The sequence below is a fragment of the Rhododendron vialii genome, chromosome 6a (assembly GCF_030253575.1).
Source record: "Rhododendron vialii isolate Sample 1 chromosome 6a, ASM3025357v1".
Lineage (NCBI taxonomy): Eukaryota > Viridiplantae > Streptophyta > Magnoliopsida > Ericales > Ericaceae > Rhododendron > Rhododendron vialii.
The window spans coordinates 33339413-33361505 of NC_080562.1; the positions used below are offsets into that span (position 1 = coordinate 33339413).

The 22093-nt window shown below is 36.0% G+C and overlaps 1 protein-coding gene across 1 annotated transcript; it reads right to left on the bottom strand.

The window, feature by feature from the left end:
- Positions 1-241: 241 nt before the first annotated feature.
- Positions 242-10488, bottom strand: LOC131330664 (protein DETOXIFICATION 40-like). Its single transcript, XM_058364328.1, has 7 exons — positions 9960-10488; positions 7472-8103; positions 7295-7351; positions 6722-6960; positions 4408-4526; positions 4223-4309; positions 242-558 (listed from the first exon to the last, which is right to left on the bottom strand). The coding sequence occupies exons 1-7, from the start codon at positions 10317-10319 to the stop codon at positions 493-495; spliced, it is 1560 nt and encodes a 519-aa protein (XP_058220311.1). The 5' UTR covers positions 10320-10488; the 3' UTR covers positions 242-492.
- Positions 10489-22093: the final 11605 nt, after the last annotated feature.

The window sequence follows — 22093 nt, forward strand, 5'->3', positions numbered from 1 at the left end:
ATCTGAGAGTACCCTCACCTGTCCAATTATCAAACCAGAAGGAACTGGACATCCCATCCCCTAACCGGATGCGAGTACCCTTATCAAACAAACCCCCCCCCCCCCCCCCCCCCCCCCCCCCCTCTCTCTCTCTCTCTCTCTCTCATATTTTAGTCATCAATACCAGTGTCAGATTAACAAGCATTTCGTCAAACGAAATTGAAAAATGACTAACCAAGTACTTAAGCCACATACATCACAATAACAACCGAAGACGCTCAACGAGAATTTACATTGCCTTAATTATTCTGGTTTCTTGTACATCAAACAATAACCTCACACACCTAACATACTTTTTTTCTAACGAATCAATTGATAAGCCTAGAAAAAATGCAACACCGAAATGAAATAGTATATTTTCTCTCTTTTTTTCCTTTTAAACTGTTAACTTATTAAGCTAGTTGCCCAATCGTGAAATCCAAGGAAAGCGTTGATCAATGAGAAATGTGTCTTTTAATTCACCAAAACCGGTTCCTTCTTGTCGTCCCACTTATCCAACCTCTTCATGGCTTCTTCCACCTGCAATTGATTTCCGATTTTCACCCAAAACTAGTTATTATTCATGTGGAGTATTATCATTCATGCTCTTTTCAAATAATACGACACTAAATTAGCAACAAATTGATGGACTTTTACTAACAATAAAATTCTTGTCCTTCCAAATATATTTCCTGTTTGAGAAACTTAAAATTTTAACGAAAGAATTCGGACAAGTAGTAGCACGGTTGAAGAATACTGGTAGTCTTAGTGTGAATTGTTTTGTCGTGGCACTATTCAAATAACATGTGAAGCTGTAACAACCCCTTTTTTTTTTCATTAATAATATTATTAATAGCTTTATTAATAAGAATAGAATTATTTTCATGATATATTTTTTATTATTAATACAATTATGCATGCATTTATATACAATGCATGCAATCTTTTTTTTCATTTCATGCAAACACCACTCCACCTCCCTCACCTCACTCTCCTACAGTCTCTCTCCCTCCCTTAGCTCTCTCTCTCTCTCTCTCTCTCTCTCTCTCTCTCTCTCTCTCTCCACAGCCATAACTCCCCCAAATTCTTCCCCTCCAAGAAAATCAAAATTCATCCCCCATTGCCCAAAACAAAAAAATTCCTTCCTCACCAAGCAAATCCGAATTCAATTCACCCCTATCCAATTCATGCCACTCCTCTGGCCCCAAAAACAGTCACAATTCGTCCCTTTTAAGTTCTATGAACTCAACTTCTTTAATTCCATCTTATCCTTCTCCTCCCAAAATTCACCTCTAAAACCTCACTCCCTTGACCCACGGGCACATCACAATACTCCACACACTCCACCAGTCCGAATAGAAGAGAAAAACAGAAGAAAATCAAGCTCCAATCCATGGAGTTTTAGAGAGAGAAAGTTAGAGTGAGAAAAGTGGATTTTATAGCTACGTTCAACCAAAACCCGGCCAATTCCCCCGTTCCAATCACTTCCTACAACTCCAAGCATTCCTAAACATCATCCAATTCGGCCCCAAGGTCCCCCCTCGACCAAACCCGAAGTCACCTTCTCCAAATTCAAAATTTCGATTTTTGATCCAATTCTACCAACCCGAGGTATTATAATCCATTCCAACCACTTTTCTAAGTATATTTATTATTCTTATACTTAGCCATATACCCCAAATGGACCCATGCATCGAAAACTGAGCCAAAACAAAAAAAATTCGAATCTGCCATCGACCTTGCGGCCGCAACCTTAGAACCGCAAGAACCAGTCGCGAGCTTGCAGTGAGCTGCTCCACCGCAAGGTTGACTGGTCCAACCTTGCGGCCAAGAGCCCCAGACGCCAACTTCGTTCGATTTTTATTAAAATATATTCGAAACAATTTTGCGACCTTCCGAACTCAATTTTTGACACCCGAACTATTTTTCCTAGACTTCTCATACCTCAAAGATCGTACCTTGTTAATATCATAGTTTTTTTTATTTAATTATCAAATTATTAAATTATTTATTTAGTTATCTTCAAAGTTTTCAATATAATCAAAATAACTTTGCGACCTTCCGAACCCGATTTTTGATACCCAAACTATTTTTCCTAAATTACTCGCCTCTCAAAGATGATATCTTGTTAATTTTATATTTTTATTAACTATTTTTATTGTTTCCAATCAAAAATTACCTCGCGACCTTATAAACTATGATATTAATGCCCGTATAGTTATTTTTAGACTCTTCTTATTCCCTAGACAAAATCTTGCTGACCTCTACATATTTTATTTATTAGATTATTTATTATATAATTATTTTACTTTCAGAAATCTTTATTAATATCTTTATTTTTTTAAAATAATCTCGCGACCCTCTAGACCCACTTTTTGATACTCGAACATATTGCGTAGGACCGTAAAACTCCTTTTAGGGCCATGCTACTTATTCTAGTATTGTTGTCCATTTTTGTATTTATCATGGTTATTAATCTATCATTTTCCTAAGTAAAATTTGTATAAGCCTAGGCTTAATAGCTTTTGACCAAATTATTATTATTTACTATTATTATTAGTATTTTTATTTTTATTAATAATTAGATAAAAGTTTCTTGCATATTTATTAACTTCTTGGACATACAAGACTAAAGGCAACGGCCCATTCATAAAAGTTATAAGATTGCATTGCTTGTTATTATTTTAATTACTATTTTGATTAATTGTATATTGCTCTAATACTTGATTTGAATGCTAGATTGGACCCTAGAGACATGGGGCGGTATACGAATAGAGTTCATCTAGACGATGCTAGGTTAATGGAAAATGGTAAAGTGTTGAAGTTGTGAGATTGTGAATTTGATTTAGCCATGGCTAAGGGTGACCTGCGGAGCCCAGTGATGTTATTGTGGTGACCCTAACATATGGTATGCCATGGGAAGTTCCAAAGGGTAATCGTGCCTGGCAAGGCCAACAAGGGGGACTGTCCCATGACACGGTCATAGTTAGTGGCTTAAGTATGGTGGTGACCCTAACGTATGGTACGCTATGGAACGTTCCAAAGGGTAATCGTGCCCCCTGTTACGGTCTTAAATGAATTCATGCGAGGTACATAACTTAGGTGAATTCATTTAGGACCCCGTGTGCAGGACAAACAATGAGGGGATTTTCTAGCGGATGAGATCTCGCGGATGAGATCTTAGATTTCACATAGGGTTAATAGATAGTAATAAACCGGTTTAATTGAGAAATCTCAGTTTACTTCTTCGCATCATTATTATCTTGTTACTTGCTAGCTGTAAAGTAAAAAGGGTAGTTGGATTGGATTATACTACGGGGTGAACTCTATCACTCAGGTACGGATTGCCTGGCAACCGTGCCAGATTTTGCAGAAAACCAGGAAGAGACACAAGACCCTGAAGGCAAACAGTTCTATACATAAGAGAATCCAGAGGTGGGAGACGAGCCAGAGTACACTTGGGATCCGTATCAAGCTTAGAAGTCAGCTCTGTTATTTTGACTATTTCATTACCACAAAAACTATTTTTAGTATTTCCACATTGGTTTGTAATAAATGATTCTTATGTTGAACTATCCGTTTTGGATTTTTGAACTTTAATTTAGTAAACTTTCAGAAAATTATATTTAATGCGTCCGATTTTTATTTTGAAAATCGGGGCGTTACAGAAGCTTACTATTTGAGGGATATTTCATGTAGTCCACCCACCACCCAAACATTTACATACACAACAGGAATCAGACATAACGTTTGTGAATTTTTTTTTAACATTATGTAGGGCACCAGGGAACCTAAAGCAGCTGTAGCGGTCTTGAAGAGGACAAAAAAATCGAATACAAAGCGTTACATATCGGGAATCGGCCAACACGGGTGTGAATATTTTGTACCACTGATATAGCAGGGTGTATCGTTATCAATAAACCGTACAACCGCAACGCAGCGGTCGATATTTAAATCCGTGGATACTATTCTATATCACCTTGCTGAATATAGCCCTAGAAGTAGCTTGTCTTTTGATAATCTAACCTTTTCTCTCCGACAGCCAAAAGTAATGCTCGAAAAACCTGTACCTCATCCTAATCTAAATATATCACATATATAGGTGCAAATCTCATGTACTATCCCCAAGCATACAATAAATCATATAAGACTCTACAGTATTATTTAACTAAATCTTTGGAATAAAAAATGACTCGAGAATTACCTCTTTTATCCAATTTGTTCGAAAGGTGACCCATATTAAAATGAAAGTTTGCATTACTGTTCCACCTATCATCCCTGTCCATATGCCCTGCACACCCCATAAATAATTAGTACAACAAGTTTCTTGCCATTCATCACATATAAAATAGTACAAATGTACGGTGAGGTTCTAATTTTGTTGCTTACCTTAGCCTCCAATTTGAAGTAAAAACCAAGTAAAACACCCAATGGGACTCCAACCATGTAATAGCATCCGACGTTGACGTAAGCAACAAAAGCTTGCCATCCACACCCAACAGCCACACCTTTACATGTGCGTAGTTCACATATATGACATCAATTTTAAAAAAATTAACAGCTCCATGTTAACATATCTTAATTAATCAGAAACATACAGGGACAACAAGAATTAGGTGAGCAATAGAGACAAAACTAGATAAAAGAGAAAACAGAGAGAAATGAATGGTTGGCCCAGTGGGTGCTCATATTCATATTCGATTTGATGATTTGATTGTTCATTTTCTACGCTCTGGTTTAAATTCATCTAGTCAGAAAGACTCTAAATTTGTGGTTAATTGGCATAAACAAAATGAGATGTAAACTCCATGAGTCAAACCGTTCAGTACTAAGTCAAGGCAGTGAGCTCCATATTTGTTAGGAAATTGAAGTTTATTTTATGGAGAAAACTATGGTACACAGGGTATACCGTATGTTTAAATTATGACAATCTGTGATTTTTATTATGCCGATTTTTGATTTTCTAATGCATATTTATGATGTTAGTTATGACTTGTACTTTAAAATTTACCTGTTAAACAGGTCATTAGCAAGTTACCCATAGTTAAAAAATATTGTTATTATGTAACTATAATTATTCGTATCAGAATTCATAATACTTGTACCCCAACCAAATATATGCGTATAATATCAAAAATTAAATAATGCTACCCACAAATGTTATAACAACACCATAAATTGGCATTATCTTATCACAATGAGTCGTACCAAAAATTCTTTGACTCTTATGATATTCCGTAACAAAATCAAAATATGTCATACCAAAATCAACAATTATTATACCCAAGCCAAAAATATTTGTAAAATTCCACAAATTTTATAAAATAACCACAATTGTTATGAAAATACCTAAAATTGTCATTTTCTTACCACAATGTGTCATATCAAAAGAAAACTTATGTAAATACCACAAATTATATAACAACCACAATTGTTATGACAATACCATAAATTGACCTTTTTCTTACCACAACATGTCGTACCAAAGGAAATCGATTAAAATATTCGGTAATAAGACCAAAATATGTCGTACCACAATCAATAATAATTATACCCAAGCAAAATACATGTCTAAAAAACCACAAATTCAGTAACAATACCGTGCATTGTCGTTACCTTAGCACAATGTGTTGTATGAAATTTAAACTAAAATTATTTTTAATTTTTGCCACATTATTTTTTAAAAATTTAAAAATTTCTGCTATATTATCTTAATTTTCAATTCCATCCATATTATTTTTTTGAAATTTTAATTTGTTTCCTATATAGTACCTCAAAAATTTAAACTAAAAATGAAATTCTCACTCAAAATTTTCATCCAAGAAATTCTACAAAAAGTAATTACTATACCCAAAAATTTTAATACAATTGCAATTTCCTCTCAAAATATTTCTCCAAATCAAATTCTCTCTCTAAAAAATTTAATCCAAAAAATCAAAATCCCTCCAATTTTTCATGGATAAATGAGAGTTCACTAAAAATTAATTATTCAACTGTCTCAAGATAAAGATTTGGATTCGACCTTTCAGGTGAAATAAGTTGAGTATGACTGTCAAAAGTATAACCAATTTTAACTTAAGTTTTATTTTTTATTTTTTTGTTAGGATGATCGATCTAAACCATTAGAATATCAAATCTTACGATATTCAACATTATTACTAAAATCAAAGATTATCGGATATTGACAAGTACATATCAAAAAGACATTAAAATTTAATAATGTCATGTTGATCAAATAGGAATAAAAAATTGATCATATCAAACAGTCTAACTTTATTGGTTTATTAAATTAGTTTTAAATTATTTTATTGTTTTCATAATTTTAAATTTAATAGTTTAGAAAGTAAAAAATATATTCTTAAAAACACCAATTTCTAGTCCACCCAAATTGATATTGGACCGCATTTGAAAGCACATTAAAGAGAGAGAGAGAGAGAGAGAGAGAGAGAGAGAGAGAGAGAGAGAGAGAGAGAGAGAGTCAACAATAGAATAAGTGATGACTGGTTAGACAAGTTGCTTTTTTTTTTAATTAAAAAATTAAACAGTTAAGATTAGATTAACTCAAATCCAATGGAATATATAGAGGGTGTGTACGATACACATATATTAAGGGGTGTGTACCATAGGTCTACCCTTATTTTATACATAGATCATAATTGAGATTGGATGACTGATTCGGAAAAGAAAATTTATAGAAGCTCACCGGACAAAACAGGTTGAATACCATTGAGGAGGAGGGTAATGGCGAGAAGCGGGCAAAGGTCCGAGACAGCATTGGCCACAGCTTCACCCTCCGTGAAAGCATAGCTTATAACATCCCTAAACACTAATACAATAGTTGCCAACACCACAGAGGTAATGAAAGAGACTATGCTGACAACGACTACAGAAAATGCAGCTGACTTCGGATGCCCTGCTCCTAGCTCGTTGCTTACTCTCACACTGGTCAATCATATAGTTCATCAAACAAAATCGTTACACATTGTGTGTAACAACAAAAGATAAAGTTTTGGCGTATAACATGCAAGAAAAAGCATCTTAGGCGAGCCAAAATAGAGGTACACTTGTGAAGATAAAAGATTCATATATAGAAAAGAAAAATGCTAATAACATCCTAATGGGCTATCGATAGGGCAGAAAAACACAGTTTTTTGCGAGTTAAAGTGCCCTTGAAATGTGTATCAAAAACTGTGTCTTTCTGTATTCTTCTTGTCTTATTGACAACACAGTGGACTATCAATAGCATAACCGTGTAGTGAAAGAAAACTAGGCTAACCTTGCTGCAGCATTGAATCCGAACGAGATCATGATCACGAATCCCGAAATTGTCATACTGCAATTGACAACCACAAAACAATAAAACTTTGATTGAAACAAAACTTGAAACTCAAGCAATTATCAGAATTAGTCTCGAATAATTTACACAAAAAGCAAGAAAAAGGCCCAAACTCACCAGATAGATAGAGAATCCAAAGCCAATTCCGGATTTTCTAGCAGCCCAGCAATCAGCACCATAACCTGGTAGTACCAAGTCTCCAAGCACAGCATTACAGCCGAAGCAACCGATAGCTTAAAGAAACCGGGCAAGCCTGAAAAAGCCTGTACACTAAACCCAGCCCAAGTGTACTTACACTTTTCACTCAACACAATATACATAAACTGGGCTATCACAACTACCCACCAAGAAAAACTCAACACCAGGGCCGCACCCAAAAGCCCAAGCCCAAGTTTGAAGACCACAACCCAACTCAGAACCAAATGCATAACCAATGTTGCTGCTGCAATGTAGGCACTTGGGTTGACAATGCTTTGAGCCTGCAGGAATTTTTGTATCGGAAAATTCATGGCGTAGGCGAATATCTGAGGGATTAGACCGTAGACGAAGATAGCCGCCATCGATGCGATCTCTGTTGATTGGCCAAGTAATATGAGAATGGGCTTGGAAAATACGTAGATTAAAGCGATAAGGAACCCGGTTATAGTAAGGAGAATGGTTGATCTCTGGAGATAAATGCCTAACATTTGGTACTTCTTAATTCCATATGCTTGTCCGCATAGGGTTTCCACTGCACTTCCCATTCCTAACTGTTGATAGCAAATAAAGCATAACCTTATGAAACTCGAAAAATAGAAACAAAAAATGTTACGTTGGAAAGAAATTCCGGTGACAAAACAATTTCGGGAAATGAAGATATATGATGTTGATTTATGGGAAAATTGGTTGGAGCCGAAAAATTGACCGAAAAAGTCGTCGGCACCGAAGATGGTGACTGGTGGAAAAGAAGATGTTTAACCAATTGAGAATAATATGTTGACCGGTAATATTGCCAATTTGATAAATAAAATAAAATAAATCGTGATAATACGGACATATGGTTATCAATTACAATCTGGACTCTGTCTTGTGCCAATAATATCGGATAATGCTATTTGTCCAAATCTGTTCTCTATATTTTGCCAACAACACAGACATCTTTAAAAATCTTGACTCTGTATTATGCGAATAACATCAACAGTAATGATATCTGTACAGATCTATTCTTCATATCATGCCAATAATACAAACAAATATGATTATATATGAAAATCTAGACTCTGTGTTAGGCCAATAAGATCAACGGGTAAGATATATGTCCAAATCTGTAAAACTTCATTTAATTATTTGTATTACATAGTCAACACATTCATTGGTCAACATTTTTGTCAGTCAATATCTTCTTCCCCATTTCCGGTCACTATGGCCGGCGACGGCGACTTTCCCGGTGGACCTCCGATGTCGGTGACTTTTCCGGCCAACTTCTCGGCATCAACCCAATTCCGGCGAACTTGATGATGTGGCAGGAAAATTTTACCTAAGAGTATTTTTGTCCTATTACAAATGAAGAGTGGACCTCATACTTTAAAAATTACTACCAAATAATGGACCCAAATCCCATGTAGAAAATGTTAGCGGACTAGACATTGGTCCAAACATCTATAGTGGATCTTAAACTAATTTTTATAGATTTAAGGTTTGGCGAATTTTGCAACTACTTTAATTGAAGTGATTCATAAATTTATTTTGTTTTCATATGCCTTCTTAGGTTTAAAAAAACAGGAATAAGTTCAAGGCAGTCGGCTCAATCGTATATATATAGAACCATTTTTGGTATATACTAGCAATACTTTTTGGGTTCAAGTTGATGAATTAACATCGGCAAACTAAACGACTAGTAACATCTAATCTCTCAAAAAAAAAAACCCAAGACATTTTATGAATTTAGATCCACAAGTGGGTCTGTGCCCTTTGGGACCCATTAGTATGTCATATGGAGTATTCAACAAACAAAAAAACTAAGAGCAGAGACAATCCGTAGGGACAAAAGCGTTTGGCCCCATTTGGATTCCGAAAAAATCTAAAAAAAATATCTATAAATTTTTGAATATTATTTTATGGGGCCCTGTAAAAAATCAGCTCTAGTAGATATCAGTAAGTATTACTTTTGGATAAATAGGGGCAAAACTGTCAATTCGCCCCTACTTATCCAAAAGTAATACTTACCGATATTCACTGGAGCTGATTTTTTACAGTGCCCCATAAAAGAATATTCAAAAATTTATGAATATTTTTTTAGATTTTTTCGGGATCCAAATGAGGCCAAATGCGTTTGTCCCTGCGGATTGTCCTTGCTCGTAGCAGGACTCACAAACTTCAACAAAATATATCACGGTTTCAAACGAAAGATTATTCGGCGCACAAGCACATCACCGGCCCTTTCTTATCAGCACATATTTTGGGTGGAATCTGCACATTTGTGTTTTACTAGATTTTATCTCATATCGCTCATCTGAATCATCTAAACTTGATTAATAAAATCTAGAAACTACTACACCTACTGTTAATTGGTTTTTAATTCCAATTCTCACGTATGAATGTGAGAAAGAGAGAAATGCAGATATACCATGAGACCATAAGCAAAGGATTGGATGCCGCTGTTACCGAGGGAGGCGGCAGCGAGCTCAAGGTTCCCCAGGTGGCCGGAGAAAATCCGGGTAGACATGGACATGACGTAGTTCACCATGTAAACGAACACGGCAGGGGCAGCTAGTTGCCATAGGAGCTTCAGCTCTATACAAATTGCCGGCCGAACCCGTTGACAAAACGGCAAGTCTGTGTTTGACAATACCGTCTCAAGCTCATCACTCACCTCTCTGTGATCATCTGATGATTGATCTGATAACAAAGTCGGTGGCTGTGGCGGTGGCGTTTCTTCTGATTGGAGCAAAGGTTTTTGAAGGTCTTGACCGCGGAGTGATCCCATAGTGGATCTAGTACTACAGTACTGTTTTGGTGGAGAGTGTGATATTGTGAGAGATCTAGTGAAGCGTACTGGTGGGAATAAGTACTTGGGAATTTAGTTGTAGAACCTTTGGGTGACTCATGCCGTGGTATAATAATGACTATATATAGCACAACATAATTTAATATTTGTAAGGACTTTATGGTGGATGGTAGGTGGGGGACTAATATTGAATAGCAAGTCAAGCGTAATAATACAGTGGAGTGAGGGATTGGGAGTGTAAAAAAAATAGTAGTAGTAGAATATAGGGTAAATTGAGTAGGAGGACATACTATAAGGGTTTTTGCAATGATAAGGATAAAAATATTTTCCTCTAAAGTTTAAAGGACATTTTGTCCAAGATTTACAAATAACCCCGTCCAAAGTTGACCGGAGTTGACCAAGGTTGACCGGCGTTGACCAAAGTTGACCGGCGTTGACTGACATTGACCGGCGTTGATTGGCGTTGACCAGCGTTGACCAAGGTTGACCGGTATTGAAAGTGCCTAAAACCCTAGGGTACCCTATGAAAGTGCCTAAAATCTTCGGGTACCCTATATATGAAAGTGCCTAAAACCCTAAGGTACCCTATGAAAGTGCCTAAACCGCTAAAACCCTATAATAGGAAAATGAACCCTAAAACCCTATAAAAGTGCCTAAAACCCTGGGGTACCATATGAAAGTGCCTAAAATTTTAGGATACCTTATATATGAAAGTGCCTAAAACCCTAGGGTACCCTATGAAAGTGCCTAAACCGCTAAAACCCTATAATAGGAAAATGAACCCTAAAATCCTATAAAAGTGCCTAAAACCTTAGGGTACCCTATGAAAGTGCCTAAAATTCTAGGGTACCCTATGAAAGTGCAACAAGATCGAAAAACACGAAAAAAGACATATTTTGTATTAGCCAAACAAAGCCCTTGTCTCATTTAAGATCATTTAAATTAAAAAAGACATTTTTTGTATTAGCCAAACAAGGCCCTTGTCTCATTAAAGGCAATTTGGTTTTTTCACGGACCTTAAACTCTAAAATATTTTCATTAATGGACTTTACACATCACTGAAACTTAAGCTGGACTAAATATAGTTTGGGACCTCTTCTTTTGGACTTTAGACCAATTTGCTGTAGAATATATGTTAAAGAATTCCTTGAATTTTGTTCTTGCCGCCGTCGGTACGGGAATCGAGAATTGCGGATTAGAAATCAGTTTATTTCGGATGTGAAATCCTATATATTTTGGTTATTTCTTGATATTGCACTCTCAATATTCAAGAGTTTGTTGGTTCTTTGTAATCACTGTAGTTAGTTCATGTATGGTAAAGTATCGTCATCCTTTGCCCGTGAGTGAAGTATGTTCTAGCTTTAAACTTGAGCGGGACCACGTAAATTTTCCTGTGCTTGCGTGATTCTATTCGTGATTTTCATAACATAGAACTTATACTTACGTTTACAGTACATCCGCTATTTCCCAGTTATATATATATTAAGTTATTAACTCGTTATAAGTCTTTTTAATTTTCGAAAATCGAGAATCACCAATAATTTTATACTCCCTCCGTCCCCTTTTTAATATCCAGTATTTTATTTTGGGCTGTCCCTTAATAAGTGTCCATTTTGTAAAGTTAGTGGGTAAAAGTGGATATATTTCCCATTTTGCCCCTAAAAGGAGATTCTTTTTTGAAAAGTTAGTGAGTAAAAATGTAATGATGATGTCTCCATAGAGGGTAAGTAGGGAAAGTGGAGGTAAAAGTTGACGTGAGAGGTGTAATGATAATGTTTTTTTAATAAGTTGGAGTTACGAAGCGGGACACTTAAATAGGGACGGAGGGAGTATGTAATTCGTGTGACATTTGTCGGTTGTTGATTTTTGTGTGATACGAGTACCATAACACTAGTAACACAAGGGAAAGTCTTCAATACACACCCCTTTAAGGTGTGTATCATATGCACCTATTGTGTGGTTCATATTGTGCCACCTCATAAAAAATTACTTGTAGGACCGGTCATTCATAACATTTTATTTCGTATCGTAACTTTTATACTAAAAATTCGTAACTTTTCAACAATATGATTCGTAACTTTTTAGCAATAGATTCGTAACATTTTGGGATTCATAACATTTTGGTGTATTTTAATGAAGGTGCATATGATACACATCCAAATAAAGGATGTGTATTGTAGCACTTCCCGTAACCACAATACTAGCTAGTTTGTTTGTTTGTTTACACATGCAAAAGAAAGATCCGATAATTCACTCTCAAATACTCCTATTGGGTTTTCTGTCTCCATAAAATGCTTGTCGCATGATGGATCTTAAACTTTGTATAGGATCAAGCGTTTATCATTTTATTGAAATTCGCAAGTAGTGATAAAGGCGCAACTCTATTTTCTTATACCAAAGCATAGCATGTTCCAAGCGCCACAGTTCGACCCGCATTGACAGGATGCTGGTCCGCGACCAACAATCTCACCCCCCCTACCTGTAGCAGGTAGTGGTAAAAGCGCAACTCTATTTTCTTATATCAAAGCATAACAAACTCCAAATGCCACGGTTCGACCAGCATTAGCAGAATGCTCGCCCACTACCAACATTTTGGATTCATATAATCATGTGTGTTGTGATATTGTTACGAGTGTGAACAAAAATGAAGCTTTCATATCGAATCGTTCCGTTGTTTGACTTATCAAAAAAATAATAATAATATCGATCGTTCCGAGCTGTCGATTCATGATTCATGGTTGATTTATAACCACGTGATACTCGTAGTACAACTCTCTTCTAATATCCACATGCGTGCACCCAATTATGCTTGGTTGGCAAAGAGAGCTGGCCGGCCCTCAAAGGACGACAGCCTTGCCAAACCACGCTAATTGATTAATGCAAATAAAGGATAAAAGGACAAAGAAGTTGATTGACTAGCTACCTCCGCACTGATTCACGGATTTTCCTTTTTCTCTTTTTCTTTTTCCTTTTTATTTGGCTGCAGGCCCCATTAACTTGGTAACGGAACTTTCCGAGCTGGATCGGAAAGCTTTGTTTGATGTTTCTGTTATGCAGTAATTAATAATACCATTATTGATTGGGAAAAAAAAAACTTGAATATTATGGAACTCCGACCATACCCCACTTAAATGGTTTCGTCTCGCATCTCAAGATATTATGATATAACGGAGCCAGGATTTAAATTCAGGAGTATCGTCACTGTTTAAAGAAAATCCACTACGTTACTTTTATATTGCCAACGGGCTCATAGCCCAATGCCACTTCCTCACTTTCTAAATACGAAAGGTGTATTGAGAATTTGATTCTCACTAGGAGCACGAGTATTTGGTGTGGTGGTTGATGCTTTTTAGGCTTGCCTCGCTCGTAGACCACCTAGTGGTACCCCTACCATACATTTTCTTAGGAGTAGGCTACATATCTATTGAGTGGAAAAAAAAAAGAGAAAAAAAGGGTTACTCGCCCTGTGCAGAATTTTGGAAAAAAATATATAATAGTAACCTTCGAAATACGAGGATATCAACATTAATTACTGAAAGCTAAGGGTTAAAATATAACAAAATATAAAACTAGAGGGTTAACATTGTGAATATTCAAGTAATAAACTTCCACCTTTCGTTAAATGGATTTAGTGTTTTATAGTTTTATTTCTCTTTGTCCTAAAATTTTAATGGCACACCAAACCCACATCCCTACCCCGGGGCGCATAAAAATTCCCAATTGTTAAGACTTCAAAGGCAATTTCGAGAAAATAGCAACGGATGAGAACTATATCTCGACTATCGCAAAAAAAAAAAAAAAAAACTTAGCTGCCTTTGGGCCAGCTGCATCACTTGTCAGGATCTTCTTGGTCGACCTGAGGAATCTCGCTCGATTCTTCATTAATGCTGCATGTGATAGCTTTTGGTTTTGCGGTTCCATTAATATTGGAGTTGCCAAATCTCACTCTTATCTCTCCAATAATTTTGGTTTCAAGTTTGTACGCTTGTCCCCTGGGTCTTCAAACAATTCAGTTCCACCGTTGTCGATCTCTCTCCAATAATAGGCCCACATCCAGCGGCAGAACCAGGTTGTAAATTCGGGAGTGGCGCTGTTTAATGGAACACTACGCTTTCGTTAGTGTGTTTTGTTTCGCTAGTCTGTAAGAATCTGGAGGGAAAGGTTGTGTGGATATTCATATTATCAAATAATATTGCCACAAACTTATAGATTTGTTAAAAGGAATGCAAGTTTTGCATCATCCTTTGCGGAACCTGTGGTGTACCCCTCACAAAATTAATTTGTGGATGATCTATGTAGTATTTGTCTTGTGTGAATAGCACAGTTCTTGAAAAATTATGTTAGTGAATCTTTGGACACGTACACACGTAGAGAAAATTAAACATTTTTTTTTGATCAGCAAGAAAAATTAAACATTATAACTAAAAGATGAGTATCTTTTTTTCGAAGGATACCGTGAAATCTATCAACCCAATCGCGTGTGTCTAAATTAAAGTGTTATTCGACGGTCCAGATTGAAAACCAATTTTGACAAGTAAAAAATTAATTTTTTTTACCAGTCAAAATTGAAAAGCAATCTCAACCATTGATTTCGAAAACGAACGACTGTGATTGTACGAATCCACAAAAAACTTGATCACGACTCCGTTGGTGAATAAGTTTCTCTCTCTTAAAAGATAGCGAGGGACATGGAATAATCATGCAAGATGAAATACTATTTGTTACGTTTAAAGACAAAGTAATGTTACCTGTAATTGGTGGAGTCAGAATTCCAGGACATAAAAGCCCTTTTAAATGGGTGAAATGTTAAAAGAAAGTACGTAGGAAAAAGATGGTGATAAGGTGATCTGTAATGATCAAAAAAAAAGGTTATCTCTTTTTTCTTCCCCCAATGTTTCCCTTTCGATTTTTTCAATTGAGAGTTGTTAAATGTCGGGTCATGATGAGTCTTCTGACAGTACTAATGGTCCACAAATTCAATCCTAATTAAAGCCTCGGCACGTGTTGGTGAGGAGAGATTATTCATTGCACCAAATTCATCTCTAGCTGCAGCCACAACCAACGCCGGCTTGCCTCTTGGTCAAACGTTGCACTAGTTTGTTTTTTATATTACTCGGGAATCGGGATATTCAAGAAAATTTAAGCATGTTAAATTAATTTTTCGTGATTGAAAATTAATCGATATTGAATCCTCCCGGTGTAGAGGTTTGTGGCCCTCTGTAGTCTGTGCGTGGAGGCCTCTCTCCCTCCCTTCTGGGGAGCTCTTCTATAATCGATCGACTTAATTATTTAATCTCCGAATTGTCTTAGTGTTTTCCACTCACAAGGTAAATAAGAAAAGATAATTTGGACTGGGTAATTATTTGGAGTTCCTCGCTGATAAATACTTACTTTACTTACTTTTAAGCTTCTATAGATGCTACATGGGGCTAAACATATTTTCGAGCGCTCGTGACGATTAAAAAAATTGTGTAAGTAATTAAAACTAGTACTTATAGGACATCAAACTTTTTATAAAAAAAAAAAAAAAAAAGGAGACTTGTCTCTTTCCCATTAATTGGAGGTCCCTGAAGGGACCAAAACAGAAAGTGGCCTCTCTACAAACCCATCCCTCTTAGAAGCTGGAATCTGAACCAATCGGGAATGAATATCTACCTAACAATATGGACAAATGGACCAATAATCTTTAATAGGAAGCGGGACCAATTTCTTCTTCAGAAACCAAGAAGTATTTCGACAAGATTATCTCGATGAGAAATTGTCGACCCTTTTTCTCGATAAACGCGAGAAAAGAGCTTAACATACAAATTAGCGTGCAAGTGTACGTCTCCTAGCGGGTGCTGGAGAAATTGCGGGCATGCTGGAACTGATCTTTTCCAAATTTGATGGTGATGTCTCGCTTAATCTAAACCTCCTTTCAGACAAGCATTCTGCACAGCCTAAGGAAAAATAGGACTTGTCTTCCTCATTTAAGAGGACTTCAAATTTTTAACAAGAGATTAGCTAATTAACTGACTGTATTGAATGGAAATTACTACATGAGAAATCCAACTAAGTAAATAGTACGTAGAGATGATCAAAAATACATAGAAGCCGGAGCTTGAAATTGGAAATGGACAAGTTGATTGTGTGGTGTACTGGACCCCATTTTTGTTTGCACAAGTCTTTACTTTATTTATGGAAGAGACATTCTTCCACTACTAGTCTTAATGTGTGGAGATCCTACCTTAGTACGTGTGGCTTCCCCAAGTGACACATGTTCCATGTTGTCCACTCTTTGTGAGGCGTAATTGCAAGTAAGCTACTCATCAGGTACTAAGGCTCTGTTTCGAAGCGGAAAACATGTTTGTGTTAACTTTTTTTCAAAAATTAAATAAATAAATAAGGAAGCAAATTAGTTGATACGTGAACAGTGACGCATAACAATATTAAATTTGCTTATCTACGCTCCAACTAACATATATTGTCCTCAGAATTGCCATCAAATCCATGTATAGGCAGCTAAATTTGCTTAAAGATTTGAAGATTTGTTGTCTTCTCTCTCACTTTTTTAACAAAAAAAAAAAATACAGCCCGCTGGTTCCGGGCGTTGACTCAAGTTATCCGCTCGCTTCTCAAGGGTTTTGAAGCTCCAAAGGCTCCCATCCGAAATAGGCTTTTACAAGTTCTCTTTGTGTGTATTTGGAAGAGAGTGAAGGAGTGGGTTGTTTGAGAGCTATATTAATTTGGAGAGAGAGAGAGAGAGAGAGAGAGAGGGGACCTCCATAATTTTTTGTTTCTAAAATAGTGAAAGTTAGGTTTTGTTACTTTTTCAAATTATGAAAATAGTAAAAATGATTACCATAATTTGGAAATGGAAGTAGTGCACCAAACAAACTTTCAAAATTAATTTTTAAGAATTCTAAAAATGAAAGCAGAAAATAGAATGATTACTAAACATGACCTAAAAGTATTTGTTATAGAACCCCAATATCTAAATATTTGCAACAACCACCCATTTTTCTTTACTTGAAGGAATTACATATACTCTCACATATTACCACGTGTCTCCACCTATGTAAATTGTCCATTGGCTATGTCAAACATGATTTTGTCACGTGTCATTACTGCCTGGACAGACAGATCTCCTTGACCAGCGGGAGGTATCATGGCTTCAATATATGGATTTAGAGCATCCGCACCACGCTCAACAAATTTTGGACCAAATTTATCCTCAAAACTTACTTTTTTTACGTTAGCCAGTGACTTTCACATAATCATACAAAATCAGACTCTTTATTCTCACTCTCTTCTTAATAAAATATCCACACTTAATCACAATGTACACCGGACCCAATCACAATCGGCTCCACGTGCCCTCACCACTGAAAGAAGTAATTCATCTCAGCCCTTCAATTAGTTGTTCCAAAGCCCATCTTGTTCCACGTGCCCTCACCGCTCCCCATTGAAAGACACCGGAAGGCCGCCCGGCCTGCCAAATATCCTTCCCAAAGAAGAACAGAGCATATACCAAACTGCTCTCTCTCTCTCTCTCTCTCTACCTACCAAGAACACGAAGCTGAAGATTGATCATCAAGGTCAATCGACTCCATCTCTAAAGATCCATCAACTTCAGCAATTGAAAGTAATAGGAGCAATAGGCATGGGTTCAGCAAGGTCCTCGGCTCCACCGTCTCCCCAATAAAATATTGGGATTTATTAGAAAATGAGTGAATAGGGACTCGTTTGATCAGCCGAGTAACTGTAGCAATTTCATAAATTTTGTAATTTGGTGATGAATTTGTTGAGTCTGATGTTGGGGCTTTTTTGAATGTTTTGAAGGCTTTTACTCGTTAATTTAGTTTAAAGAAAGAGGAGGCGAGCCTCGTGCGGATGCTCTTAGCACCTTATTAGGGCAGGGACAATGTTAGCTAGCTAGGCTCCCGGCCCACAGAAAGATGAAAGGCTCCATATCTTTCACAATAACTACTCCCATCAATCAACTGACTATCTTCGGTACAAATAGAGATATGTATGGTTTTATCAAAATTAAGATATTGTCGGGAAGAAAATATTACTCCCTCCGCTTCAAAATGAGTGACATTTTTGTGATTCTGTGTCATTTTCAAATGCTTATATCTTTCGATTTATGAAGTTTTATGTGATTTTGAAAATTTTGTTTAATAGAACTAATTATAATCTATCAAATAAGATACATATTGCATATTTTTTGACATTCACATTGAAAAATATAAGCAATTGAAAATGACACATTTTTCCCAAAAAGGACACTCTTTTTGAAACGGAGGGAGTACTAGTACCCCATCGATCACTTATGAATACGACTTTTCAGACAACAATAATACTGAGATTTCTTTATCTTTTACTTGTAGGCACTATTTTGTGGCAAATGAGTAGTTCTTTTCAGACAACAATAATACTAAGATTTCTTTATCTTTTACTTGCAGGCACTATTTTGTGGCAAATGAGTAGTTCTTTTCAGACAACAATAATACTGAAATTTCTTTATCTTTTACTTGCAGGTACTATTTTGTGGCAAATGAGTAGTTCTTTTCAGACAACAATAATACTGAGATTTCTTTATCTTTTACTTGCAGGCACTATTTTGTGGCAAATGAGTAGTTCTTGTGCATTTATAATTGATTTTATTTTGAGTTAAACGTTTTGTTTTTTTTTTAAATGATTTTTAATACACAAACAAAAGACCCTCAGTCTATAGGTTAGTGATTAGTTTGTCACACCCTAAACTATCTTCATGGCTGATTTCTGAATGTGTAAAAGAGTTTTCCATCGAAGATTTCTTTCATTTGTTGTATCCCAGGGTTGAGGAATTTCAAAGAGGCTAAAATGAGATGAAACCAAGGGTCTTTTGGTATATTGAGAGCTCGTTTGGTACAGCATCTTAATTGGAGTACTTTATTTTCTTAAATCTTAATAAATCTTAACGCAAATTGTGCCTTATTTGCTTATTCACCCATTAGACGTCGTACCAAACAAGCCACGATGCTGATGACTGAAGACAATCGATCTCCATCATTGTGAATTCAGAAATGCTAGGGACAAAGAAAATTTATCCCGAAACTATCCCGAAAAGATAAACTAGTGGTTGAGATTCACTTTGATGTGTGTGATACAATCATCAAAGTGATTCTCAACCATTGATTGCTATTTTCGGGATACTTTCGGGATAAATTTTCTTTGTACCTAGCATTCCCCTTGTGAATTAGCACTAACGACAAGCACTAGTACTCAAGAACGAGGGAGATCGCCGTCACTCATCAGCATTAAGCAGTACTAATTAATGAGCCCTGCTTGTCGTTAGTGAATAATTTGGTTTAGATGTGACGTGAATCATGTGATCCGAATGTGCTTCTAAGGATCCTGTAGAGCAGGCTACCTTATAGGGCGCATCCGAATCGTCCATATATATATATACACACACACATAATCTGGATCAAGTCCAAACCTCTTCTCGTCCATACCGTCCGCACCTCTCATGTCCCGATCGAATTTTGATGATCCGAGCCGTTCAATATAATCAAAATGTGATTTTAAGGATACTTGTGAAAAATTGGCAAAAAAAACACCGAGAAGGACTTCATCCGAATAGTTTTTGTTTGTATTTTATTAAATGATTCAATAAAAAACTATTCAAATCAAGCCCTTCCCGATGTTTTTGTTTTTTTTTGCCAATTTCTTGCGGGTACTCTTAAAATCATGTTTTGAACACATTGAGCGGCTCAAATCATCGAAATTCGATCGGAAAAGGGGAGGTGCGAACGGGTATGGACGGAAAGAGGTTTGAACTTGAACCAGACTGTATATGTATATATATATACATATATGTATATATATATACATATATGTATATATATATATATATATATACACACATACACACAGTCCGGATCCCATAAGGGATTCTGCACGGTGCTACCGTGCGGGACTCCCCTTTCCCGAGCCAATTTCGACGATCCGAGTCATTCAAAGTGATCAGAACGTGATTTTAAAAGTATCCAAGAGAAATCAGCAAAAAAAAAATCGGAAATGACTTGATCCGAACAGTTTTTTATTGAACGGTTCAGTAAAATATATATACTACAATATATTACAGGTCAAAAATAATAAAAATATCTGAACTATTGTTTGCCGAGATAGACGGTTCAAATGCATCATACGTGGTGTTTTACAGAAAGCCCCACTACAGGATTTCCCATCCAGTGCTTTGGACCACCGAAAACATGATTGAACGCATTCTAATAATGTTCTCGCTGGTCCTCATGCCGACAATTATGCATAATGCATGCATGTTTTCGGCCTGCTTTTGCGCTGTAGTTTTCCGGCCTTGGGGTAACGGGATGATCAATACTCCATCAACGTTTCAAATTCATACGAGAGTGGGCTCCTCAAATTCATTTGTTTCAACCTCACTTTTCTCGGGGTTTTTTTTTTTTGCAATGTAAAATGTTCCAAACTAGCTTATACCCACCTCAGACTAATCGTTATAATTCCTCTCACAATCCTTTCTGCACTTATGAGGTGGCCCTAAGAACAGGGGCGGTTGTTCATAGGTTTGAGGGGGTTCAAAAAATTCACTAAGTTTTCATATTTTTTGTACATATAATTTAAAATTTTTGAACAATTGGTTGGGATAATTGGTGTAAAGTCAAAGTTACTGAAAATTCATTTAGATTTGTGAGCAAGTACATAATATAACTCAATAAAATAAAATAAATCAAGCCTAATAGACCCTCAATCAAAATAAATATATTTGTTCTACGTAAATGTTTCATATACAAAAAAATATTTAATTCATTTTTTTATCACCGTTAAATTAAAATTCTGTAACTACCCATGCCTAAAAATTGCTGCCAAGTGACCGATGATGATGTCACTTTTTTCTTTCATTTGCATTTTCCTACACTAGTGATCTCCGACTCTGACATTCACGTTAGTGGCCTGGGACATACATCAGTTATAATTGCAAAATGTCATTTTACAAAGCGACAGAGCGGGACCGATATGTTTGCCATTTTAATTTTGTTTTTGTTTTGTTTTTTAATTATTATTTTATTTTTTTTAATTATTATTTTATTTTTTTAATTATTACTTTTACATCTCTTTCTATTTCTTTTCAATCATTATCCCTATTTTTAATCATTACTTTATTTCTCTCTTCATTTACTATCAAAATTAAATTAAACTAAACTCTCAACCAAACACGCAATTGAGACCGAGAGAGTTTGCAATTCGATCCCACGTGAAACCTAACTCAATAATTTGACACTTTGACAGTGACACCCCTTAATCATTTTGATGTTTGGTTAAAAGAAAGCTTTTCTTTTTTGAAACGGTCCGGCCAATCGGTCCAATATGAAGCCACGTGTTCCTAATTTGACCTTTTTACTTTATCTATGACAAGATGTGTTGTCAAAATCTGGTCGTTGACAAGCCTTAACGGTAAGAGGATAAATATACAATTTTAGCCTTTTGTCTTTCATTTTGCTTTTAACAATGGAAAATTTTAAAATCAGTCCTAGTGAGGGTATGAATGCATATTACTCCTTCCGTCCCTTTATTATAGTTTAATATTTTATTTTGAGCTGTCCCTTAATAAGTGTCTATTTGGTAAAGTTAGTAGGTAAAAGTTGGTACATTATCTATTTTGTCCCTAAAAGTATATTTTATTTTAAAAAGTTAGTGAGTAAAAAATGTAATGATGATGGGTAAGTAGGGAAAACGGAAAAAAAAAT